We start from the raw sequence: 26,096 nt of genomic DNA, 5'->3' as shown, positions 1-26,096 counted from the left end.
CAGTGTCAGTAGAGTTTGTGTATGTGAGGGCCAAAGGTGAGGGGGGACTCTGTTGACCCTTGATAGGAGCCCTAGTTACAGGAGCAAGGGGGTTGACAGGTCATAAAAGTAGATACGCTGAGATTTTAAAGGAATGGTTCATGCAAATATGAACATTTTGTCATTGTTGACTAGGACTGGATATTGACAAACATTTCACCATTGGATTCCAATTCCAATTTACAAGGTCTTGATTCGATTTGATTTCGATGTTGATTCAATATAGCTTCATTTGGATATATATCGGGTGCAGTGTGTCGCCAATTAAGGAAAAAAATCTCTCTCATTTAGCTGTAAACTATACAGTGATCCCTGTCAGTTGGTACATTAGTAGTTAATATTACAAAACAGAGTCAATACTATTAAATTCAATTGCTATTTAGCAAAATTGTCCTCTATAAAGTTTCTTTTTTTTCTAGTTGACTAATGAGTTCCCTATCTGTCAGTCACTTTAGCGTGATGTTGAATGCTGACACTAGGGGTCGCACTTGGGAGCCCCAAATACCTCTGAAACTTCAGAAAAGGCCAATGAGAATTTGGGTATAAATAATACGGGTATAAAAGGAGCTAACATGTCACTACAGACAGACGCTCATTCTCATTCACCTCGTTGCTGGAAGATTACAGCGCATTGCAGCAGTATATCTACCCCGACTCACAGCCACGGCCCACCCCAGTGGAAGTGAAGTGCATGAGGAGCTCACAAAGTTGTGGAAGCCAGATGTTTTACTGTCAGATCATGCTTTACAGACTCTTCCACCCTCACTACCCTCGATGGTGGGGCAGCCAGGGGGTACACGGATGTTCCTCAGGTGGAGCATACAGTTGTGTGCTGCAAAACGCCACCACCTGACGGAATTGTCCTAGGCTCCCGTCCAGGGCCTGTAGGTTGCTGCTGGACAGGCCGCCTCCACCCTGCATGCCATGGCCATCCTGGATTGATGCAGGAACTTCGTTTGGCAATTGACTTCGCTCTGAGAGCGACAAAAGTTACAATACCGGCTCACGGTCAGGCGTGGTCCAGGACTAGTGGTCCAGGAACGCCATCTCTGGCTGAACCTTGCTGAGATGAGGGAGATCGACAAAGTCCGCTTTCTCAACACCCCCCTCTTTCTCAATTATTTCAACAACTGGCTGATTCTAGCACACTCTCGAGATCACCGGTGTGTACACAGGGACCAGGGACTCAGGTACCTCAGCTGATTGATGCTTCAGGTCAACTGGGAAAAGAGCAAGCTCTCTTCAGTGCAGAGAATCTCTTTTATCGGGATGGAGTTGGACTCAGTCACTATGATTGCGCATCTCATGAACGAGTGCACACAGTCAGTGCTGAATTGCCTGAATGCGTTCAGAGGAAAAGCTGTCCCACTGAAAATAATTCAGAGGCTGCTGGGGCATATGTGTCCTCTGTGCACTGTAAAAACTAAAGGAGCCTCAAATACCCTGTCGGATACTCAAGGAACTTCAAAATGTAATTTTGGTGCCTCAAAGCTCTTTCTCCTATAGTAGGGTTACTGGAGGAGCATTGACAATCTTTGAGGTTCTTGCTGGAACTTATGGGATCCTTTAAGCACTTTGTATTTAGTTCAGAGGTTCTGGAGTCACCTTTTCATTACCATGAGACCTCGAAGTGCTTTGGGGGAAAATAGAGGAACTTAAATGCGATAAAAGGGTTATTGGAAGATCTTTTAACATTTAAGTGGTTCCTGGAAGATCTCTTATGTTAAAGCCAGCATCTGGAGGAACCCAATGGTTCAGTGAGGCCCGAATTAGATTATTATTCTATTATTATTATTATTATCCTATTATTATTTGATTCAGTTTGATTCAGTATACATACCCAGGTGAAAAAGACGTACTATTAAATGTATTAAAAATGTACTTGAGTGTGTTTTTAGTAGACCTACAATACAAATATACTTTAATGCATTTTTATTATTATTATTATAGGCAAGTTTGATTCAGTATACATACCCAGGTGAAAAAGATGTACTATTAAATGTATTAAAAATGTACTTGAGTGTGTTTTTAGTAGACCTACAATACAAATATTTAATGCATTTTTAATACATTTAACAGTAACCTAGTCTTTTTCACTTGGGTAGCTTACATATATTTAGTATAGGCCTATTTTATTAAGTAATTTAAACCTTAAACAACAACACTAAATAATAATAATATTATATGAAGAAGAAGAAGCAGGAGGAGAAAAGTTTTATTCTGTCACGAAACTGCTGCTATTCCTCTGCTGTCGTCGCTTCAGTGATCCTCGCGCTGCTCGCGCGCAACAAAGCTCAGTTGATCGTCATCAGGAAACTAACGGCTCCTCTCATCAAAGCTTCCGCCGTTTGTTCTGCTCTCCATTACCAGGTTTGTAAACTCGCCAAATAAATATAAATACAGAGTTTACTCACTATATATTTAAACACACACACATATATAAACTAAATTTATTATACATTACTACGTTTTTACAGCGTTTACCACTCGTTTATTGCACAGTATCTGGTATGAAGGTTTTAGCCCCGCGCGGATGCTAACTTCGTTGATCTAATGAACAAATGGAAATGATTGACTTATTGTCTTAGATAGATTTAGTCATTCAATTTAACATATTTTGTACAACTGTCTTCAAATTGCTGATATAGCCTAACTAATTTAGAAAATTCTCCGATTCTTGCGTTTGTTATGAATAACAAAAACAGGTTATAGTTTGGTCTTTTTTTGTTTAGCCTAACTTTACTTACTACAGGTGCCCTCATTCTCTCAAATACCATTTTAAAGCCATTTACTGGTCAATAAATATTATGTTGTGAATAATCAGCTTTGTTCTTTTGTTTCCCCAGAACAACCATTACATTTCTAAAATAATCTGAACATTTCAGTGGCAACATTGAATTACAGTAAGTTACCTGCACCACATGCTGTACTTTATTACTATGAACTTTCTCTGTGTGCAATTGTATTGTTTGACTGTGTAGCAGCTACTTGTGTTTTTAATCAGTTATTCTCTGAAAATATTTTCTCATGATCTCAAATCTCATTCATGTTACTCAGAAAAATAATATCACAGGTTTGGTTCACAAATAATGCTATGCATTTTTTTCTGATATCTTTATCATTTGCATTTGAATATAAGACATTTTTAACTCTGAATTATAACTTCAAGTTTAGTCTTTTTCGACAAAAAAAAAAAAAAAAGGAAAAAGCTATTATATGGCCTCAGAAGACTTACAACACAACCCAATCTTTTCTGGGACATTTTTGGAGCTTAGCCATTTTTACATAAATTGTTGCATTGAATTGAACTAGACAAGTGTACATAAGAATGGTTTCATGAATGATTTACACATTTGTTTTCTGCTTGTGTTTCATGCAGTGAAATTGAATGGTGACTGGGGTTGCATTATGCCTGAGATCTGCTTTTGGGTTCCACAGACAGAAAGTCAAACAGGTTTGGAACGTCACAAGTCTGAGGAAATTATTTAAATTTCACAACTATCACTTTAATAACATTACTAACTGTAAATTTTGTACTTTGTAGGGATCTCGGTAAGCTGAAATACAAGTTTGAACAAGAATAAAAATCCTCCTGTAGACCTGAAAATCACTGAAGTGCCTGGACCATCCACCAGAGAAGAGGAAAAACAAACGGAAAACGATGCTGTACCTTTTCACTTTTCTAACTCTTTAAGTACCTCACACCAACTTGGTCCCATAGTGACATTTTTGACCACAAACGAAATTGCTGATCGTGTGGATTCTTATTGAAATGACTGGAATTCACCAGTGAACATTCACAGAACAACAGATAATTTTACTGCACCTTAATACTGTTTCCGGGTCGAAGCCTCTACTGCTACTTCCTCTATCTTGTTTCATGAGAATACTCAACAACCATTTATGAACACTGTTGATTCAAGTCACACATTTAAGCTTTTCAAAAGCCATAGTATACATTACAGTCTCCAGTCTAACAGCATCCCAGACTTCAACATTTTATGATTCAAAATAGCTGAATATCTAACCATCTGAGATTTCTGTATAGAGATAAAGGTTACAGCACAATGAGTGTATATTAGCACTTGTTTGTTTTTGGCATCTGATAGAGCTTTTGGACTTGGAAACAGTGATGTCAGACTCACCATCGGACTGAAACACAAATGTTTAAAGTTAAGTAAAGATGGACATTTTTAATTAGTTCAAATGTAATTACATTGATTTATTTCGTGGAACATATGTGTTTCCATGCATTTTGTTGAGATGTCTTTTCTTGTTTATCTATTGTATATACATGGTTGATTATTCATGTTGCTTATGTATTATACTATTTTTTTGTGTATTCATTGATATTAAGCTATAGTTAGCTTTTTTCCCCATGTGCATGGAAGTGTATGTATAAAAATGAATATCAAATATGTAATAAACAATTCTTATTTTGTATTTGGTTCAATTTGTTTATTATAATAGAAGTCAAAGGTAACCATAGTAACAACATGAAATTAAATATTTAAAAAAAATGAAATTTGGTTCCTGGAGGCACCCAAAGTGGTTCCACACAGTGCCTAATATAAGAGTTCCTCAGGAAACTTGTGTGGTTCCTCAGAGAACCGGCCCTTTTTAAAGGGTGCCTAGAGGATCTACAGACGGTTCCGCCGGTGTGGCAAAGTGAAGAACCCCAAAAGGTTCCTCCAGGCACCTTTAATTTTTACAGTGTGGAAGTAACGAAGACTGGAAGACCACAGAGATGTGCAGTCATGTCAGAGCTTTTCTTCATGCAAGACTGGTTGGAGGGTCGGTTGTACCCCTTACCCCTGAAAGTGTATGTGGCATAGCGGCACATCACAATGCATTGGATGGTAGGTCTTTAGAGAAGACTGACCTGTTCATCAGGTTCCTTAGAAGTGCCAGGAGGTTGAATACCCTTATTCCCTTGTGGGATCTCTCTGCTGACGTGCTGGAGCCACTGGAGTCAGTCAAGTGTATGGCTCTCTCATTGAAGACAGTGTTTCTGACCTCGCTCACTTCCATCAAGAGGGTGGGAGACCTACAGGTGTTCTCTGTCAGTGAAACATGCCTTGAGTTTGGTCTGTCCTTTCACGTTATCCTGAAACCCCCTCCGGGCTAAATGTCCAAAGTCCCCACTATTCCTTTTAGGGATCAAGTGATGAACTTGCAAGCGCTGCCTCGAGACAAGCCAGATCCAGCCTTATCGTTGCTGTGTCCAGTACGTGCAGTAAGTATTTACTTGGACCACACACAGAACCTTTGCAAGATTTTAGATTTTACAATTTCCAGGTTGATGCAGTTTCGTCCTGTGTGTTGTCAGTTATGAGCAGGTAAACTGCAACTAGTCGGGTGCTCCGCTTGCACACAGAACCTTTCACCTGAGGTGAGGAGAATATATATATATTATATATACACTATATTCTGTATATATACACACATATACAGGGGTGCACATAACCTTTTTGTCTGGTTCTCATGAGAGCACCTGAAGATGCTGCTTGGTACTCACACTTTACGTGGCACACTTATCCTACAAGTTGTCGTCATCACTTTCCTCCTGACTGCTCTCCTCACCATAACACTATTTGTTCACAGTAGAAATTAAAATATAGGTTAATCTTTGTTTTAATTTTATTAACATTAATGACACAGACAACAGCAGAAATATTAGGCTGCTGTCACTTTAAGACTGACACACATCCGGTTTATTTTTCAACTGTTCACTTATGATATAACTGAGAGAATTAGGTATTAGATGCTTGTTTTGACATAATTGTGTGTGTATGTGTCACGAAGGAGGAATCAATTTGGTGTTGGAGTGCTGTCTGAAACGCGCCTCTCTCTCTCTCTCTCTCTCCACGTTTAAAATCGTTTGAATGTGTCATTTGGCAAGATAAAACACGTCCAAATGAAAACCTTTCACTCTATGATGGTTAAACTTAGCAGTTAATCCGCGAATCACATAGGTGCCGATCCATGGCACCCTTATTAATAACTAATAATTAATGGACATACTTATCATCATGATTGCTATCTTACCAGAGATAGAGAAAAACCCTAAGTAAACAGGTCCCTGTCCCTAGCCTGGGAAAACCCAGACAACTTCCGGCAAATTTAGATTTGCTCTGCAAGTAAGTCTGGCAAAGAGCTCATTCAAGTCCATTTCCCCATGCTGAGAAATCAAGGCACCAATCAGAAACGTTGAGGCGGGCTTTACACATGACAATCACTCTGATTGGTTTTAGGTCTAGCCTATCCAGAGGCATTTGAGCGACGTCCACTCCGACGTCCGTTGGTGAAGCACACCAACTTTTAAATGCATTATTATATTCAAATTGCAAACACATGAGGACAGTCTCCATGAAAGACCCACTGGCAGATGAACGTGCTACTACATTTCTCTCCGAAACGGTAGGAAATTAAATTAGATTTAATAGAGTATTTTAACTGTGACAAGATGATTGACAGGGCAGTTTACATGACGGGATGCACGCGACAGATCCGTTCGATAAAGATGACGAAGTAGTATGTCCCAGAGTTGCCTACTTTTTTGCTACACATTCAAAAGTAAATACATTTTCTTCACAAAAAGAGTACATATGGCGTAGTGTAACCATAGACTGTAAAAAAATAGAGTGTAACATAGGCGAATTGGGACGCAGCATATGGTTTTACACATGACGATCTCTGATTGGTTTTAGGAGTTTTAGGTCTATCCAATTGTGCCCAGAGGCATTTGAGCGACGTCCGTTGGTGACGCCCCTTTGGAAATGAGTTATTAAAGGAGCTTTGCCAGACCATATCTTAGTTACTACTGAGAATGGTCTGGTTTTAACCAGGCTACCCTGTCCCCAAAACTGCCCAAAATGTTGGTACTCAAAAGCACTTCCCTCCACATTTTCTGCTGTACATCGTTTATTTTTACCACTCATGCGAACATGCGCACCAGTTATGTGCATCCCTGTATGGGCCACTCTGGTTTAGGCCAAATACTACAACAAATATAAGATAAAAAATATGCTTGATAATGTATTAATTTATTATATTTGAATCGGTGTAAAAAAAAAAGCAATGTTGATGAGACTTTGATGTAATATAGTTTTAATAAATTATGCATTAATACAAACATTATAGTTTAATGTTATTAATACTGCAGTGTTTCTCCTTGTTGATAGCGGGTATCAAAAATAATGTATACTGTACTGAAACATCAGCTACAATTTTAGTTATTGAACCAAATCCAGTGGTGAATTTTACTTCAAGTCCTCCACACCTCATTGCAATCTGATCAGCAAAAAGAAAGAAAGAGAGAATATTGCAAAAAGTTTGTTTCTTAGCCTTTTTTAACTCTGAAATTTGTGTCACTGCACTTAAGTGACCACACACTAGCATCGTGTGACAGGAGGCTGGCCAACGCTTGCCAACTTCAGCTGCATGCAATGTAGAATAAAGATATTAATATATGCTGATGTGACAATGGAAAATAATGTTGGTGATGGGATCAGTCATTCCGCAGAGGAAGCTGAGGGTGTTCTGCTGACATGATATGCGATTATGAATATTAATTATTGAAGTGCAGCAAGAAGTGAGGAAATATGAACCTGGGGCGGAAGCACTTCTGTCTGAATCAGTCTCTCTCACTGCTGAGTGTAGAGTGGACTGAGCCTAATAGCACATCCAGAAAAACTTACTCAAAGCTTTTGCTGCAGTCTCCAAACACTGGGGCTGAGCCGTTTCCATGCCCTTTTGGGAATGGTTCACGCCAAACTTAAAATGATGTCTTCATTTGCTTACTCTCATTTTGTTCTGATCCTGTACTATTTTCTTTTTTCTGTGAAACACAAATTGAGATGTTAAGCAGAATGTCTAAGCTGCTCTTTTCATTTCAGTGAAAGTGAATGGTGATTCATATTCTCTTATTGTATAATGCCAAGCTGAATTGACTAGAAAAGCTCTATCTTTTCAAAAGGTCATTAATCAATTTCGGCTGTCACTCAAGAATCTTTTGTAGACTGTAAAAACTAGGAAATAAAGTGTTTTTCCACCCTGGTCCATAATTTTATCATACAGATAAAATAGGTATTGTCGTCTATGGTGGATTGGCGACTTTCAAATAATGAACTGTATCCCTAAATGATGTGTGCATTCCATTGCTGCTGTACACAGGGGCTAGTGTCTCTCTTCTAAATGCCAACACATACAGAGAGGAGTTTTTTTTAACGCGCTCCCCCTGGCTGCACCCTCTACTGACATTTGTGGGTATAGCAACTCCAAAATAGAGATACTAGGGTCGCTTAAATTGACTGTTTGTTATGGGAAAAGAACACTGCCCTCCTTTGTATTCAGTGTGGCCCGTAAGGGAGCAAATGTGATGGGGTTGAATCTGTTCACTGCTTTGGGGCTTGCTTTGGGGGACATGTGGGAGGGGGAGGGGGGGGGGGCTGCTATTCTGGCCGTGACTACAACGTGGCAGCAACAGTGGCCAGTACTGTTTGAAGGGTTGGGCTGCCTCACCAAGTTTACCCATCAACCTCTCCTCAATCCCGCTGTCACCCCTGTAATTCAACCACTACACCGTGTTCCCCTGGCTCTTTGTGATGGTGTGTCAGCTGCAGTGGCTGTGGGATGCAGATATCATTGAGCATGTGGACGCTTTGCCCTTCTATAATGAACTCAGTTCAGTATCGTGCTCAAGGCAGTATGAGAGGCTGCTTTCTGTGTGCATACTTTGGATGTTCCCAACCCAAGCTCTGACCGTTCCTGCTTACTGAAGATAATGACTTCTGTGTCAAGATTAATCTTGACAATGTGATTGTGAATGGGGGGACCAGGATGTTTCATGATGAGCGCCTCAGTAAAGTGTTGGATGCACTAGCCGAACATCACTTGACCCTCAACAGTGACAGATTTCTCTTTGCTGTGCCCGCCATTGAATTTGTGGGATTCAAATTGTCGACGGAGGACATTTCCCCACTTAATTCCACTGTGGAGGCTATCCAGTCCATTCCCCAAACCAACTTTGCCAGTGCAGGAGGCTTCTTTTCTATGAATGACAGGCTATTACTTGAATTTTCTTGCCCCATACAGCCACTACAGCAGCAACTATTGCGGATAGATGAACCCTGGGTGTGGACTCAAGCATTAAGGCTATGGGACACACTCTTAAGGCTCAGCTCACATTGCCCCCAGTGCTGGCACATTTCAGCACCTCCGGTGATACCCTGGTCACCTGCGACTCATCTGCCACAGCCATCGGAGCCGTGCTGTCAAAGACACAGAGTGGCGTTGAAAGGCCCATAGCCTTCACCTCCCGGGCCCTTGACCCAACGGAGCAATGGTATTCAGTGGGGGAGCGGGAAGCGCTAGCATGCGTCTGGGCATGCAGAAGATGGCACCTGTACCTTTATGGCCGCTGTTACGTTCTGTGCGTGCTTGTTGTTGTTGTTTTGACCCAGGACCTTCGCCTGGACCCGATGTCAACGCAGTGCTGAAGTGCCAACTTGTCTCTCCCTATGGGGGATCCCTTTACCACTCTACAGATAAAGCGTTGCCGGAAAATTCGTTTCGCGTACCTACCCCGAAGTGACAAAATAAAATAAAAGTCTGTACCAAATTTATAAGGAAAGACCAGTACTTTGTTTAGGCTTGGTCTGTAGGGAATTCCAAACCTGCGCACATATATTCAAATGCACATAACTATAGAACCAATTCTTAATGCGCATGTGACCGCCATCAGCGTTTCTCACAGGTTCGCGTTTTAAAGTCTGTGTAGAGAGAATGGTGTCGTCTTAGCGGCCCCTAATTTAATAACAAATGATCGTTGCTACGGAAGCGAATCAATCTAAACTAACTTTAGCTGGAAAATAACTTTATTAAAGAACCGCTATAAAGCCAAAACAATCTGTTACCCTAAATTATACGTTTGTCTCTGTAAAGCTGCTTTGAAACAATCTACATTGTTAAAGCACTATATAAATGAGTATGACTTGACTTGACTTGACTTGTTTTGCTTTTGTTTTTCCCTCCCTCTCTTGTTACGTCTCCTATTCCCTACTCTCAGGTTCCTGTGAGAGGCCGTGTCAGCTGTCAATCATCGTCAGAGCGGCTCTTCTGCATCCAATCTGCTGTCGCCCCGCTGGTTTAAAAGACTTCCAGCGCGTCTCATCTGGCAGCAGTGTGTGTGTGTGTTCAGCGTCCTCAGTCCTCAGTGTTGCGTCTTCATTTGCATTGTAGCTCACTCACTCACTAGCATCAAGTGGCTTCAGCTTTTTATTATAAATTATCACGTTTCCTATTCATGGTTCTTTCTGCTTTTTCCAATCTACAGTACCAGCAGTAGTGTGATATCTAAATGTTGCATTCCATCTCCTAGACCTTTAAAGATAACAGCTGCCATTTCACAGTGAGGATGGAGCATTACACTAATGGCATTGCTGACGACAGGAACATGCCACAAACCACTGAAAACTGTATCGCTGGCACCACCATCTTTGCCAGTATAATTATAGTCTGCAGTTTACCCTAGGCCATGACAATGTGATTATTAAAACCTTTTTTCACCCCCAGCCCAATGCCCGTGGAGGGTTTCCATCAGTCCTTTAAAAATGGTCTCAGAGCACACCTGGCCCAAGGGTGCTCTTTCAACCAGGCCATTCGCCTCACCCTTCTGCACTACAGGACCTCACATCATTGCACCACGGGCATTTCCCCCATCTCTCTCATGTTGGGTACGGTACTCAATTTAAAGCTTAACCCTGAAACCTCTCCCAGGTTTGACAGCCTCAAGCACGCCAAAGCACCAGACATTGCTGTCAATGACTGGTTTAGGGTTCGCAGGCCTCACAGAGGAAGCAAACTGGCATGATCCTGGTCCCTTCCTCTGAGAATTCCCCTTCAGCTTGGCCTGGCATATCTTAGCTTTTGAACGATGGCAGTCTAGCAGTCTTCATAAAGTTCCGAAACCATGCCCAGTAGTTACACAAGGCACACAGGCCATTCCCACAGTGGAGGTGTTGTCTTTGGTGGATTTTTCTGTCATCATTAGGCATGTCTTGGAAAATGTGCTTCATTTGTTGAGTCTGGTTCTGTTGTTGAGGTTCTGTGGTTCGAATAGTGTGAGAGTGATCTCTCTATCTCTCTATCTTTATTTATCTATTTGAAATCTACTCTTTTTTCATTTCTGCTTCCTTAAAATCTTGTTTGCAACCCCCAGTTCAAATTCAATTCAAATTCAATATGTAATTATTATTATGACATATAATCATACATGATGAAAAAAAATATTCAATTATGTATATTTTATATATATTTTTCCTGAAATGTTTGAAATGTTATTTCCACCACATAATTATATTAGACACAATACGTCATTTGAGATGTGGTGGATATGACAATTGTTGATTCAGTTAAAATGCAAAAATAACAGAGGCCTTCAGGTCTTCAAATGAAATAAACAAGTGTTAGTATTAAAAGTGTGTTTTAAACCCACAGGACCAAAAGGACCTGCAAGATGCTGTCTAAAATACAAAATAAACTTATTTTGCATTAAATTCGCCAATGCAAAAACAGCACCAACTGAGCATTCATCAAGTCTAAGTCCAACCACAGCTCAATGTTAACAAAAAAATAGTTGGATCCTTTCTTTTGTCAAACGAGGTCTGCGTCTGTTCACATGAATCAGTGTCTATGGGAAATGAGAAAAACAGGCAGTGAAAAAAACAAGCATGCAAAGGATTCCAGACACAAATAGACACAACTAAATAAATACAGTGGAGACACACTGGAGAAACAGAGGAAAAAAGATCATGGAACACATGATTTACACAAGAGAGACATATCCTGAGACACACACACACACACACACACACACACAAGCATCCTCAGAGGATGCAGCACAGGTACACACACACACACACACACACACACACACACACACACACACACACACACACACACGTTTACTTAGCTAAATCTAAATGGGGACATTCCATAGACGTAATGGGTTTTCTATCTCCTTACACTAACCCCACCCCTAAACCTACCCATCACAGAAAACTTTCTGCATTTTTACATTTAAAAAAGAAACCTTTAATTACTTTATTTTTATACCAGATTTACAAATGAAGACGTCCCTAACGGGAGGATTTTGGAGATGTTGTCAGGTTTTGGTCACTTCTGAGTACAAAATTGTCCCCAGAATATAGTTAAGTAGGTACACACACACACTCATAAATCTATTTTTGTGAGGACATTCATCGACACAATTCAATCTCTAGTTCCATACCGTAACCTTACCAATCACAACTAATTGCCTAATCCAAACCCTTACCCTAAACTACCTTCACTAAAATCATGTCTTGACCCTCAAACAGGCCTTTAAAGGGGTCTTAGAAAGTGAGGACCGGCCAAAATGTCCACACTTTACTCTCTTTTTCCTCACTCCAATGGTCTAAAACTCAAACCAGACCTCACAAAACTAGTTGTACTATTGCACACACACACATACATGCGCACTTAGCTATCTGAATGGGGAAATTCCATAGACGTAATGGTTTTTATACTGTACAAACTGTATATTCTATCCCACTACTAACTAACCCTACATCTAAACCTACCCATCACACAAAACCTTCAGCAATTTTACATATTTAAAAAGCCTTTATTACTTTATTTTTATACCAGTTTTACAAATAAGGATGTCGCTAAAGGGAGGTTTTTAGAGATTTTGCCAGGTTTTGGTCCCTTCTGGATACAAATTTGTCCACAAAATATAGTTAAGTAGGTGCACACACACACACACACACACACACACACACACACACACACACACACACACACACACACACACACACACACACACACACACGCGTGCAAAGCAACCAAGACAGAAAAAAAACTAAATGTTTCCTCTTGATAATCAGATTAATAGTTAAATTCAGCATTATAAATGAATGCAAATCTGTTTAATAAAATACTGTAATTCGCCAAAGTCCGAAGCGCTTAAAAATGTGCAGGAGAAACAGACTGAGTGATATACTGGAGAGAGAGAGAGAGAGAGAGAGAGAGAGAGAGAGAGAGAGAGAGACTGAGCAGTGTCTGTAAACCCAATATCCTCTGTGGCCCCAGGGGCTGGGAGTGAACGGCCAGTGCAGGAAGAGATGGGCTGCATTATCCACATCAAAGCTCTGAATTATCAGCCATAATCAATGCCTTAGCATTACTGCCCCTGCTCTCCTCTCACTGTACAGCACAGCAGGGCCGTGGGATCATCCGGAGAGAGAAAGAGAGCAGGGAAACCAGTGAAGGGGGAAATGGCATTAGTCTGGGGTGATGTCTGTTCTTAAAGTCTTTGTGGGACACCGGGCATTGGGCTGGACATTTAACGGTGGGCTTTGGGGTCTTGCTGGTTGGTGACATTTTGGACAGGGTTTGTATAATGCTGCATCTCATCTTTGTAAATGTTGCAGTATTGTGCAAACAATCTTTCAAAAGCGCTTGATCACAATTTTTGTGTGATCTTATATAGTCTTCTGGTGATATTACATTTAACATATTACATTTCTAAATACAGTGTATGTACACTGTATTGTACAGTGTAACATCGCCAAAATAACCATCATTAGCATTTGTTTGCATTCTGAAATTAACTTTACGATTATCATAGGTAGGATTTAAGAGGGAAATACTTTAATTGAATCTTTTTATCAAAGATATGAATCTACCAAAGTGGTATTCAAGCCCTTTCAGATATAATGACCTCATTGATGGAGGGGATGTCAAAAGCTGTCCTGTGTTAGAAAGGAAAAGTTGTTGTTTTGGCGCCCTCTGGTGAATAGACTGGTGATTTCTGGACTTTATTTTTAAGCATCATGACAGGGTTTTACCTAAAACAAAAACAAAACGAACATTTCCGTTACTTAAAACAAAATAAACTTTAACTGAAATAAAATAAAATATATAAAAAAAAGCTTAAACCTAGTTGCCAAGGCAACATGATCCTTAAAAAAAATAATGATCTTAACTTTTATCTCCATCTCAGTTGGCCAGAGTGATTCGTCTTTTATAAATCTGTCAAATATTCAGTGTCCAGGACGCCATGAGGAGACTGTTAGTGTACTCTGTAGCCTTTTAAAATCTTAAACTTAAAAAAGTGTGATATGAATAAATAGTGCTCATAAACAGCTATTGAGATTATATTCTCAAGTGAAATGAATGGAGGCTTGGACCCGGAAACAGTATTCCCTACGTCACGACTAACAAGCCAATAGGGCTTTTCACACTGTGCTCAACACCGGGTTATCGTAGGTCTAAAGATAGCTTTTATCCCTGGGTAAAGTAACATTTCACACTTGTAATTTAGAAGTGGGGTTGGTACCGTTTTTTACCTGGGATTATGTTAACCCCGCATTGCGGTGCCAAATTTGTCCAGTGTGATACGATGTGGTGTTAAAATGTTACAGCTAGATGCTTAGCAACCATATAGACTGTAAAAAAGATGGACGACACACCTTCACTTCTCTTCTATTGTAGAAAAGTGAAGCCGCCAATGTCCCAACATGGCGCTGACATCACACAACAACATTACTAAAACCTTAAAATTAAAGTGAAACCAGAAAATAGAAAAAGAAAATCTAATTCAAAATATTAAAGTCCCCCTGTGGTGAAAATCCAGTTTTAATGTTGTTTATGTGTCTATGTGGTGTTTTTAAATTTGCTTTAAGACAAACCATGTGCAAATCAACAAGTCAATAAGTCAACACCATTGCTGAGTATTTTCTCTTTAAAACTGCAGTGAACCAAAGACAGTCTCAAAAACAGGAAATCGCTGGTGTTTCTGACGTCACAAACTACCTTGTAACCAATCAGATCAACGTGTGATCGTCAACGAGTGAATCTCATAGACAGTAAAAGAAATGGACACCGCGACCCCATTGGATTCAACGGAAACAAAGTGAAGTCAATTAGAAACTCTTACTTCCTGGGGGTCGAGCGTACTGCCAGAGAATGTCTAATATGGCGAGAAGTTTCACTCTCAGTACACTTCCGGCTTCTGAACTGGTTGCAGTTCCTCTCTGATTCCATATGAGGGCGCTCACAGGACGAGTGCAGAATGAATGGAGGTCTATGGCGCTATACCAATAAAAATCCACTTTTCTCAGGATATAATTTTTTGTCTTGTAATTTGAATGTTGTATTCGAAAGGAGATGCAAATAAATTACACATTGCTGGGTGTTAGATTTTTTTGAGTCACGTATTTGCTTTAAAAAGTCTTTTAAAGTGTCAATGACGTCATATACATGTACGACCAGAGATACTGCTTCACGGCAGTCCTTCAGTCACTCTGGTGCGTTCGCGCTCTGCACTTTCTTTTCTCTCGAGGCATCGACAACACAGCTGACACAGGTAAACACACTTGTTAGAAGAGTTTTTGTTTTGTTTGTTTCTGGTCCCGCTGCGGATGACACGATGCCATCAAGCGGTATCTCTGGTCGTAATCAGTCCTTCACTGACCAATCAGCGTTCATTAGCAGAATGCTAGCGTGTTATGGGCAACAACAACCCAACCTGTAAGAAAACGAAAGGACATAAGTACTCGTTCGTTCAACTTTCGACCTAAAACCCATGTTGAACTTGCAAAATCTACAATCAGATTTGAGATTTATCAACGGCAATCGGGTGAAAGAGACACATTTAGCTGTCTAGCCCCATTGACTCCCATTCATTTTGCACTCATGGCGATCGCCCCCAGTGGAACTCTGGTGGAACTACAACCAAAATTCGGTACAATAGAGCTTAATAGGGAGTGGGCAGGCTCTCCGTAGACGGGCTCTGGTACTGCGCAGACTCAAACTGAGCTTGACGACGTAGATGTGACGTGAGCAACCCGTCTGTCTTCTAGTAGCTGTGCCAAGAGAAATCTGAATCATTCCCTTCCGAAACTTGCAGAGACGGAGAGTGTGAGTAGGAGGTGTCCATGAGCTAGGAGCAGGAGAAACTTTTGCTATGTATTCTGATTAATTATTTTGCCTCCACGTCCCCCCGATTGCTCGTGAGCTTCTCCTCCTGTCCATACGGTAATTCTCTCTACGGTGCAACAGAGAGTTGCGTGGTTATGACGCAATCGTTAGACTAATTTTACAAAAATTGCTTCTACGGGGCCATAACGTAAGATACAAGGTAATGGAGTCTTTTATACATTTTCGTGTTTCTTTAGAAATAAATAATGGACAAATGGAGTCTTTAAACGCCTCAGATGTGAAGTTATTCGCTGTCAAAGTGACGCCAAAATGAATGGGAGTCAATGGGATGCTAACAGCAGGTGGGGGTCCGCTAGCCAATGGCGGCGCCCGGGGTACCTTCAAAATAATAGAAAACCCTGCCCCCCTTGGTGAATCTCTGAGCTGGTGTGAGTGAGTGGAGGCGGGGCTCATTTGCATATTCATAGAACTGCGTATACTTAATGAGGCAAGGGTGAAAAGTTTAAATGTCATTTTGATGATCAAAGATGAGTTTTAATGGATACAATTATTGACTACAGGGGGACTTTAACAAAAACTATAATAGTAGGCTATAGCCTATATATCAGTGACACTGAAAAAAACAACTACAAACAGGAAAAATGTTGAAACCATTATTGTAACATAAAAGAAAACAAAGCAATTAATAGGCTAATAAATCAAATTGAGAATCCATATATATATATATAAAAAAAAATGTTTATGGAGGTTTTAATGTTTATTAACTTTATTTAAAAACAACCAAAGTTTACATAGGCTAAAATTAACCATTTGACAGAAAAAGAAAAAAAAGTTACATACAGTATAGCTTTGAGAAATTAGCTTACACTAATCAATTTTCCCATGCGCTATCAACCACTTTAAAGCAGTAAACCCCCTCACCAGCTTACATTACATATTAGTGGTCTACCGATGTATCAGCCAGAGATATTAGGCTACACTTTGTTTTTTAACAATCGCTAGGAGGGTCCTAGTGATATATAAAAAATAAAAATAAAACGATCTGCCATCGGCTGACAACTGTGTTTGCGCCCCCTTGTGCCAGTTACAATATCCGACAGCTTTGTAAACAGATAATGTGATTTTTATTTTTTATTTGTACTTTATTTATTTTTACATTCTTGTGCTTCTCGTGTACGTTTTCTAGTCTATATAAACTACCATTCAAAAGTTTGGGGTCAGTAAGACTTTTATTCAGCAAGGATATGCATTAAATTTATCAAAAGAGAGAAAAAACAAACTTGTTACAACAAAATAAATTGTTCAAATAAAATATTGACTTTTGTTTTCACCAAAGTATCCTGACAACAGACAGACAGACAGGAAAAATGTATTACTGTTTCAACATTGATAAGAAATGTTTCTTGAGCATCATATTATGATTTCTGAAGGATCATGTGACAATTTTCTTCTAGAAACAAACACTGTTGTATTTTTTTCATGTTATCACTGTGAAGCTGCTTTGACACAATCTGTAAAAATTGTAAAAAGCGCCATATAAATAAAGGTGACTTGACTTGACGACTGGAGTAATGATGCTGAAAATTCAGCTTTGACACCACAGGAATAAATTACATTTTAAAATATATTCAAATAGAATATTTGAAATTATTTAAAAATGTAATATTTCACAATATCTGTTTTTAATGTATTTTTAACCAAACGTGCTTTGCAGCCTGATTGATGTTTATTTCAGAAACATTAGAAAATGCTACTGACCCCAAACTTTTTGTATTTAGTGGGTCATCCTGCTCTCCAGATATCTGTCACTGAAAAACATGTATCGGTCGACCACTATTACCTATAGGCATCATTTTCTATATAAAGCATCAACTCTGTGACATGAGAAAAAAAAAGAACAAAAATTAGCATAATTAGTGTACCCAAATGAATAAGAAAACCAGCAATCACCTTTTACATTACCGACAATGCTTAACTTTCATTCCAGCCAAGGTATATGATACTTGCAAGTCGTTTCTCTCCAAATATTTACATCCTTACAGTAGCGTTGTGGTGCATCATATGAAGAGATGACACAAATATAAAAATAACTATCAGTAGTCACGCTATATCGTAATAAACAAGATGCTTCTGGTTAAATTCTGTGGTTGGTTCATACTTCATATGGCATTATCCAATTCCAAAGCCTAAGCACTAAAAGTCAGCGCCACCGCCACCAATAGGAGCCACTGGGAAGAGGGCGGCATGCAGGGAGAGAGAGAGGGAGTGAGATTCAGACGGGGAATCTTCTTCTTCCTGTTCATTCCTGTCAGAAAGAGACACTTCTAAGAACTGGTAATAACAAAACACACATGGACAAATTCACTAGACAGTTCGGCTACTTGTGCATGCTGTGTTTTAGTGGGAAACACATTTTATATTCACTAACCACCTGATAACCATCTCAGCTAATTCAGGGTATTTCCCCATCAGTGTTTATTACAGCTTGAGAAAGCTTGGCAGTTTTTCAGATTTCAGGATTCGTTTCGTATTGTAGTAGTTTTGATAGCATTCAGAGTGATAAAATGTCGCTCTGACATTCTTTGGGGAAACAAAAATCTTTGTAGGAAACTCAATGGATACAGACACGCTGGCTTCCTTCCCAGAAAGTACGCCTAGCGATGATGAGACTTTGAAATATTGGTTCATCCATTCTGAAAATATGATACGACCACAAGATTTGTCAACTCAACACATTTTGTGAAGATGTTCTGGCACTGTATAGAGCTGAAATGCTGCAACGTACATCACATGATGCAGTTAGCGTTTTATCTGGTGCAAGAACAGCACCTGTTTTCTGTGGTCTTTGTGGTGCTTACTGGCAATTCTTTGTCTAAGCAGAAATGTGATTAAATATGCATCCCACTTTATTGCATCTTTTTGTTTTTCATTGGTTATTGTGCATAAAATAATGAGGTCACTGGCAAAAAGCGAGCTCAATGACATCATTCATTTATGCCAGCAGTAGAATTTAGCATTGGCCCTCTACGCCAGGGACTGATCTATTATTAACTAGTGAACAGTGTACTGTTCCCAGACAAACACATGCTTAAGATAAATGCTCTGGACAAGGTGTGAAATGATGGAAATGATGTGAAACTTCTAGTGCAACTAAAGAAAACATCTTACCACTTTTTTTTCTTTTTGCATGAAAATATACATGTGCCCAGAAAACTCTAGTTAAAGTCAATGATAACTATACCCTACTACTGTTCAAAAGTTTGAGGTCGGTATAATTTTATGTTTTTTTAAAGACTTTTTTTTTTTTTAAAGATGTTCACCAAGACTGCATTTATTTGATTAAAAAAAATAACTTTTGCAACATAAGTGTCTTTACTGTCATTTTTGATCAATTTAATGCATCTTTGCTGAATAAAGTATCCAAAAAAAAAAAAAAAATCTTACCGACCCCATACTTTTTACTCGTAGTGTATGTTTATAATATAAAATATAATAAATTATCCAATAAATTCAGAACTTAGCTTTACATGAGCATTTGTGTAAAAAACAAAACAAAAACTGCTGTACCTTTAACCCCTCTATGTAAACGCCCTCCTTTTCTAAAAGCTTTTTCCCCCCTTCAAAATATAGAACATTTATCATTTTACATGACCCCTTTTAGGTGACCATAGTAAAAGTAATTTCTACACAACACCTGGAGAAATGCCTCCCATTCCAAACAATTTCAAGTCTTACAATCTAGATTACTCGTGTGGTGACCTCCCCTGTACTCTCGAAGATGATGGTCCTGTCCTCTTTAATAGGTGGTGTGTACTTGTAATCGTCACTCAGCAGACCCAGTAAAGGGTACTGGGTCGCGTATCTGTTCCATGATAAGAAAGAGTTCACAATAACCATTAGGACTGAATGGCAATTTAGTTTTCACATGGTATTCAGACTATTCATACGCAATAAAAACACACACACCTCTTTGTAACGATAGTCTTCGTCGCACTGCTGGAGCTGTCAGTCTTCTGCTGTCTGAGTCGCATGATCTCCTGAGAGTAAAAAGTCAAAGGTCAGAATGAAGCACTCCAGCACTCCAGTACTTCACATTCCTCAAGGGTAATGAAGCTGAGGTAACGCAGACGGAAGAAACGAAAGAATGCCAATTATCAAGTGCTGTTCCTTACAATGAGAACCATGTCCTCGTTCAGTGATATGTTTAGAAATAGATGTTTTTTTCCTTGAACATGTCAATACCGACTTCTGATATAATTCATATTTTAAATATCTATTTTTCCAACAAACACATCTAACAAAAACATTTGCGTACAGAATGAATAACTGAATTAACTTGGATTAAAATAAAAATTTCCTTGTTTTAGTCTTACAGTAAACCTAGAACCTGTAATCCGGTTAATCCTGAGTTAAAAGGGACGACTTATGCCCCTTTTTACAAGATGTAATATAAGTCTCAGGTGTCCCCAGAATGTGTCTGAAGTTTCAGCTCAAAATACCCCACAGATCATGTCAAATTTGCCCCTATTTGGGTGTGAGCAAAAACATGCCGTTTTTGTGTGTGTCTCTTTAAATGCAAATGAGCTGCTGCTCCCCGCCCCCTTTCCAGAAGAGGGCGGAGCTTTTACAGCTCATGCCTCTGATACTCGCAACAACAAAACAGGAGAATGTCACATAGCCAAAATGTCAGAAATGGTCAGTAGCGGTATTGAGCCTTACATGTTCGAACCAGATTTGGACACTGATGGACTCAGGAAGACGTTACAACTTTTAGAATGCAACTGGATGTTTCTGAATGTTTAGTGTATACATTTATGTAGTTGTTGTGGAGTTAAGTTGATTCAACTCATTGTACTCAATGAGCATGTACCGTCATGTTAATCTAAAAATCTTTTAGAAATAAGTTTAGTGCAAATCCATTGTTGAACTGACACTGGTTTGCGAAGCAGTCAGGCGTAAATTTGCGCAAATATATAACACATTAACGACTTTCTTTGGCACATTTCCTTGATAAATGAAATTCAACCACGGTGTCCTCAGTGGCTCAGGCGGCAGGAGTCTATGGTTACTCACTCATGTTTGTTGGTACATCCAATATCAGAACATTTGTAATGTTTTTTTGCCGCAGACATTGTAATACTCTAGCTAGCTGATACAGCGAGTAAACAGAAATGTTTACCAGTCACCAGTCATGGGCGGGGCTTCACTCTTATGTAATTTAATTTTGCATAATAGATCCCCTTTAAGTCAGGTTTAACTTAAACTCCTGAGGCATTTCTAGAATGACAGACTGCATACATTACATAGCATGATGAAAATAAATTTTGGTTCAAAGAGCAATAGCCCTGTGGGCAGCGCTCCGACAAATGACGCAGATATGCCTCAGGCGACCTGAGTTCGAGTCCCGGCTCGATCCTGTCTCATCTACACTGTCCTATCTAATAATAAAGGCATAAAAGACCAGGAATAAGGACTGCCTCAACTCATTGAGCTTTGTGTTTTTCCAGCAGGTTTCCAAGCTGTCAAATTTCAGCTCAAGGAAACATTGGGTTAATGTCGCATCACATGGCAGATCTGATGACAAACGCATTGCGTGCTTGTTAAAACAACACTGACAGAGCATTTTATGTCTGTATGAGGGCGTATGTTGACGTACCTCCTGCTGGTGTCTGATGACGCTTTCATGCTGCTCCAGTTTGGTCAGGAGCTCAGTGATGCGCAGTTCCAAGGTGCTGTCAGAGGTGTGTGTTACGGTGCGCTCCGACTGGATTTTTATAAGCTGAGACTGGAAAAGAAGAAATACACATAAAATAGATAGTTCTGACTAGATGGGATGCATTTGAAGGATTCAACACTAACATTCATAAGTTTAAGGTCAGTAAGATTTGTTTATAAATGTATTTAAAGAAATTATTTGCATTCAGCAAAGAGGAATTAAATTGATCAGTGTGACAGTAAAGGCATTTCTAATGTTCTAAAATCTTTCCGTTTCAAATAAACGTGTTCTATTTATCAAAGTATCCTGAAAAAGAATTGTATCATGGTTTCCACAAAAATATTGTTATCAGATATGATGATAATAATGAATGTTTCTTGAGAATCATTTTTAGAATGAAGACTGAAGACTAGACTAATGATGCTGAAAATTCAGCTTTAAATCACAGGAATAAATCATTTCACATATTTCACAATATTAGAGTTTTTACTGTAATGTTGATCAAATAAATGCAGCCTTGGTGAACATAAGAGAATTTGTTAAAAAAAAAACATTTTAAAAATCTTTTTGGCCCCCAACCTTTTGAACAGTAGTGTATATTAATGACCCAAATTGTTTATCAATCATCCACAGCCTACAGTTTGCCTAATTACTTATATTACTGAATGAAATAGTTTGTCTCTTAATATTTATTGAACATTTGAGTCTTTATCATACTAGTCATTTTATAAAAGCATTTTAGGATGCTTATAAAAGCAATAAACAGCTTTTCCATACTTAAAGGAATAGTTCACTTTAAAATGAAAATTCTATCATCATATGCTCACCCTCATATTGTTTCAAACCTGTATGAATTTCTTTCTTCTGCTGAACAGAAAGGAAGATATTTAGAAGAAAGTCAGTAACCAGGCAGTTTCTGGGTCCCACTGACTTCCATAGTAGGAAAAAATATATACTATGGAAGTCAATGGGAACCAGAAACTGTCTGGTTACTGACATTCTTCTAAATATCTTCCTTTCTGTTCAGCAGAAGAAAGAAATTCATACAGGTTTGAAAAAACATGAGGGTGAGTATATGATGACAGAATTTTCATTTTAAGATGAACTATTCCTTTAAGTGCATTTTACCTAAAATCATAATTTAGTACATTCAGGGTTCCCGCTCTTTCATATGAACACCAGATTCAAGGACTTTCAAGCACTTTTTAAAAGCACCTTTCACTTTATATCAAACACAATAAAGGTGGGTTTGTTACTGCCAATCTGGACACTATCAAAGACCTACTGTACCTGTGTCTATCATTACTGCAGTATGTTAAGGCATATACTGACAACTAAGATCAAACTTAAGGGGCATATGACTTTTTTTAAATACATTGAGTAGAGAGTAGAGTGTACGAGAGAGAGAGAGCGAGCAAGTTTGAACGAGAGATGCAGTTTTCAGCTTTTTTATTCCTGCTTTGAACTTTTATTTTTCACTGGTTTTAGTTTTTTTATGAACTACTTGATTAAAACATTAAAATATTTGCAATTAAATGAAATTGATGTGGACAAGGTAATTGTTAGGCATTACAAAATATTCAAAATATTGTACATGATATCTACAGGTTTTTTTTAATCAATTTTAAGTCTTTTAAGACCTTTAAGACAAGCACAAATAAAATTAATTGGGGGAGATCAGCATTTATGCAACATCCTAAACCATAAAATTACTATAAAACAAGGACTTAAACAACTTTCCAGTTCAAATAATACAAGGTTTGACAAAAACAAATATTTATAAATATATAACCTCACATTACCACACATACTTTATTAGACATTATTCGTTGGAAATTTGATTAAACTATTTTATGTAGCTCAATCCCTTATGTCCGAGGGAGGGCTCCGAGCTTGGAATGTGGTCCGAACCCAGAGTTCTCCCCCGCTTCCCTGACTGGGATAGGAGCTAGACGAGAGAGAGTCGTTGGAGGGATGCTTGGTTCCTGACGAGGAACCAAGACGATTCGGCTATATAAATAAGCCTCGGATCGTACTGATAGGGTAGATCATTTGAACATGCTCTTTGGTAATAAAATATAATTTCAAGTACTTTCAAGAAGCATGGGAACCCTGTACATTGAGTACAAATTCATCCACTCCTTTGCATTTTTTTGTTTCTTCCTTATTTACCCGCAGGTTCTGGAGCTCTCTGTCCTTCTCCCCCCGTAGATCATTCAGCATCCGTTCATACTCTCTAGACAGCTCCTGTGTTTTGATTTGGACAGTGGAACTACTGCACTGCCCTGTCAACTGCGGAAGAGATACAGACAAACATAAAAGAGGAAGAAGACACATGAGGGAAAGGAAGACAAAAAATACAACCCTAGAATCAATGATTTCCACAGTATAATGTCTACTTTCCTATTTTTGAGCAAACTACAAGACTGCTAATTACATATAGTACAATAGTAAATAATGCTAAGTAAATACTGAAACATAATATTATAGCATGTATAGTTAGATTGGACCAGCCAGAGTCTACAAAGAAGTAATTATATTTTTTTGCAGTGTGAATTGAGTGATGAGTTTAAAGGTCCGTGAACAATGTTTCTCTTGTGTCGTCTTTATGGCGCACTTCACTGCACACAAACATGCAGTGTGACCAGTGTCGTTTGCTTTACAAACGTTTGACTGGTTCTTTTATTGAAAACTTTAGTAAATCGCACCATCACTATGTCATGAGCCACAAGTCATTTCAAGTCATCATCATTTTCATTTATATCTGATAGGAAATGAACTGTTCTTGCGAGTCGTGTGTGTTATGTGTATAATACAGGTTTTTGACTAGGCTTAGATGCACTTTCACAGCTGGTGTTTGTAATAAATGATATTTAAATAATAATAAAATGAATATAAATATATAAAAATATATACTGTATATTAAAAAAAAAAAGTGCAGGGCAATGATTAATCGCGATTAATGACATCCAAAATAAAAGTTTGTGTTTACATAATAAATGTGAGTGTATGGTGTATAATTATTAAACAGAATTTTGATGAAGACCCTGAGGTTTGCCCACCTTCTTCCTGAGCAGCTCGTTCTCCTGCTCCAGGGCCCTCTTGCTGCCCTCCAACTCTTTGATGCGGAAGTCTTTGCTGGGGTCTTTGCTCTGGAAGGTCAGCAGCTGACTTTCTAGAGAACGCTGAGCAATGTTACTTTCCTTCAAAGCCGCCTAAGAGAAAATGGAAATGAAAGATCTGAGATAGATATCTAATAACATGCACAGGTTGTTAGTTGTCATCATTAAAGGGGTCATGACAAGTTTTTTGCACAAAACAAAAAACAAATATAAGTGTGGAAAAATGATTATTTTCAATCCTCATTCTGACCCTCTATCTGAAATGATACATTTTAAGGGCAGTGTAGAGAGCGTCATTGATTATAATGGGTTCTATTTGCCTGTGATGAGACGAAACACTCGCATCGAGCGTAGGCAAATGTCAGTCGTTAAGCAACTGAATGCCAGTGGGCTATGGTGTGATGATGTAAAACTATTCGTCGATGTCTTGCTCTGGAGGCAGGCATATGCAAATGTATTTGACTTGATTAAAGGGGACCTATTACGCCTCTTTTTAGAAGATGTAATATAAGTCTCAGGTGTCCCCAGAATGTGTCTGAAGTTTCAGCTCAAAATAGCCCACAGATCATTTATACCATGTTGTAAATTACCATTTTTGAGTGGAAGGAAAAACATGCTTTTTTCACGCATGTATCTTTAAATGCAAATGAGCTGCTGCTCCCCACCCGAGTAGTATGAAGCTGCAGACTCGGAGCCTGCATCTACAGTCCCGCACCCAGAGTCCCGCATTCTCAGACCCCTCGTTTTTCGAGACAGCGCCTCCTATCAATAGGATAAACATTTGAAGAACTTAAGCCGAAACGTGAGTATCATCAATTTTATTTAGCGAATCATACTCATTCGATTTCTTTTTTAATTAAACTACTTTATAGCTCATCGATACACCAACATATGAATAGTCCATTTAATATTTGTAAAGATAGTTTGTAACAAAATTTGAGCCGTTAATGTATGTTTTTTCGCCTTTTTTCCCCGAAAATATTTTGATAGCTAACGTTAGCCTTTAACCTTGGACTTTTTGTAGACAAGCCATTGTAAAAATTGTATTAAAATTAGTTGACATTAAAGTAGACCAATTAAATACATTAAGTGTGTTAATATCAAAGAATGGCATCATTAATTATTTAATCAGATTTACCTTTTGACCTTTTTTTAATTACCGGACCTTTTCTCCTAAAACTATAAATTGAATTAATTAATGCCGGAGTAATTATTTTACTTTATATAATTTA

General features: G+C 38.7%; 1 protein-coding gene across 1 annotated transcript in view; it reads right to left on the bottom strand.

Annotated features, from left to right (window-relative positions):
• Positions 1 to 16,769: 16,769 nt before the first annotated feature.
• pof1b (POF1B actin binding protein) overlaps positions 16,770 to 26,096 on the bottom strand; it is a 30,585-nt gene continuing 21,258 nt past the window's right edge. The window contains exons 8-13 of the mRNA XM_081390310.1: positions 24,805 to 24,957; positions 23,915 to 24,034; positions 21,683 to 21,811; positions 19,993 to 20,063; positions 19,762 to 19,888; positions 16,770 to 18,331 (exon numbers count right to left, since the gene is read on the bottom strand). Coding sequence (XP_081246436.1) covers positions 19,765 to 19,888; positions 19,993 to 20,063; positions 21,683 to 21,811; positions 23,915 to 24,034; positions 24,805 to 24,957 — 597 coding nt within the window. The 3' untranslated portion in view covers positions 16,770 to 18,331; positions 19,762 to 19,764. The remainder of the gene's footprint in view (positions 18,332 to 19,761; positions 19,889 to 19,992; positions 20,064 to 21,682; positions 21,812 to 23,914; positions 24,035 to 24,804; positions 24,958 to 26,096) is intronic.

The sequence above is a fragment of the Scardinius erythrophthalmus genome (assembly GCF_964197995.2).
Source record: "Scardinius erythrophthalmus genome assembly, chromosome: 17".
Lineage (NCBI taxonomy): Eukaryota > Metazoa > Chordata > Actinopteri > Cypriniformes > Leuciscidae > Scardinius > Scardinius erythrophthalmus.
This window is presented reverse-complemented; position numbering and strand designations above follow the sequence as displayed.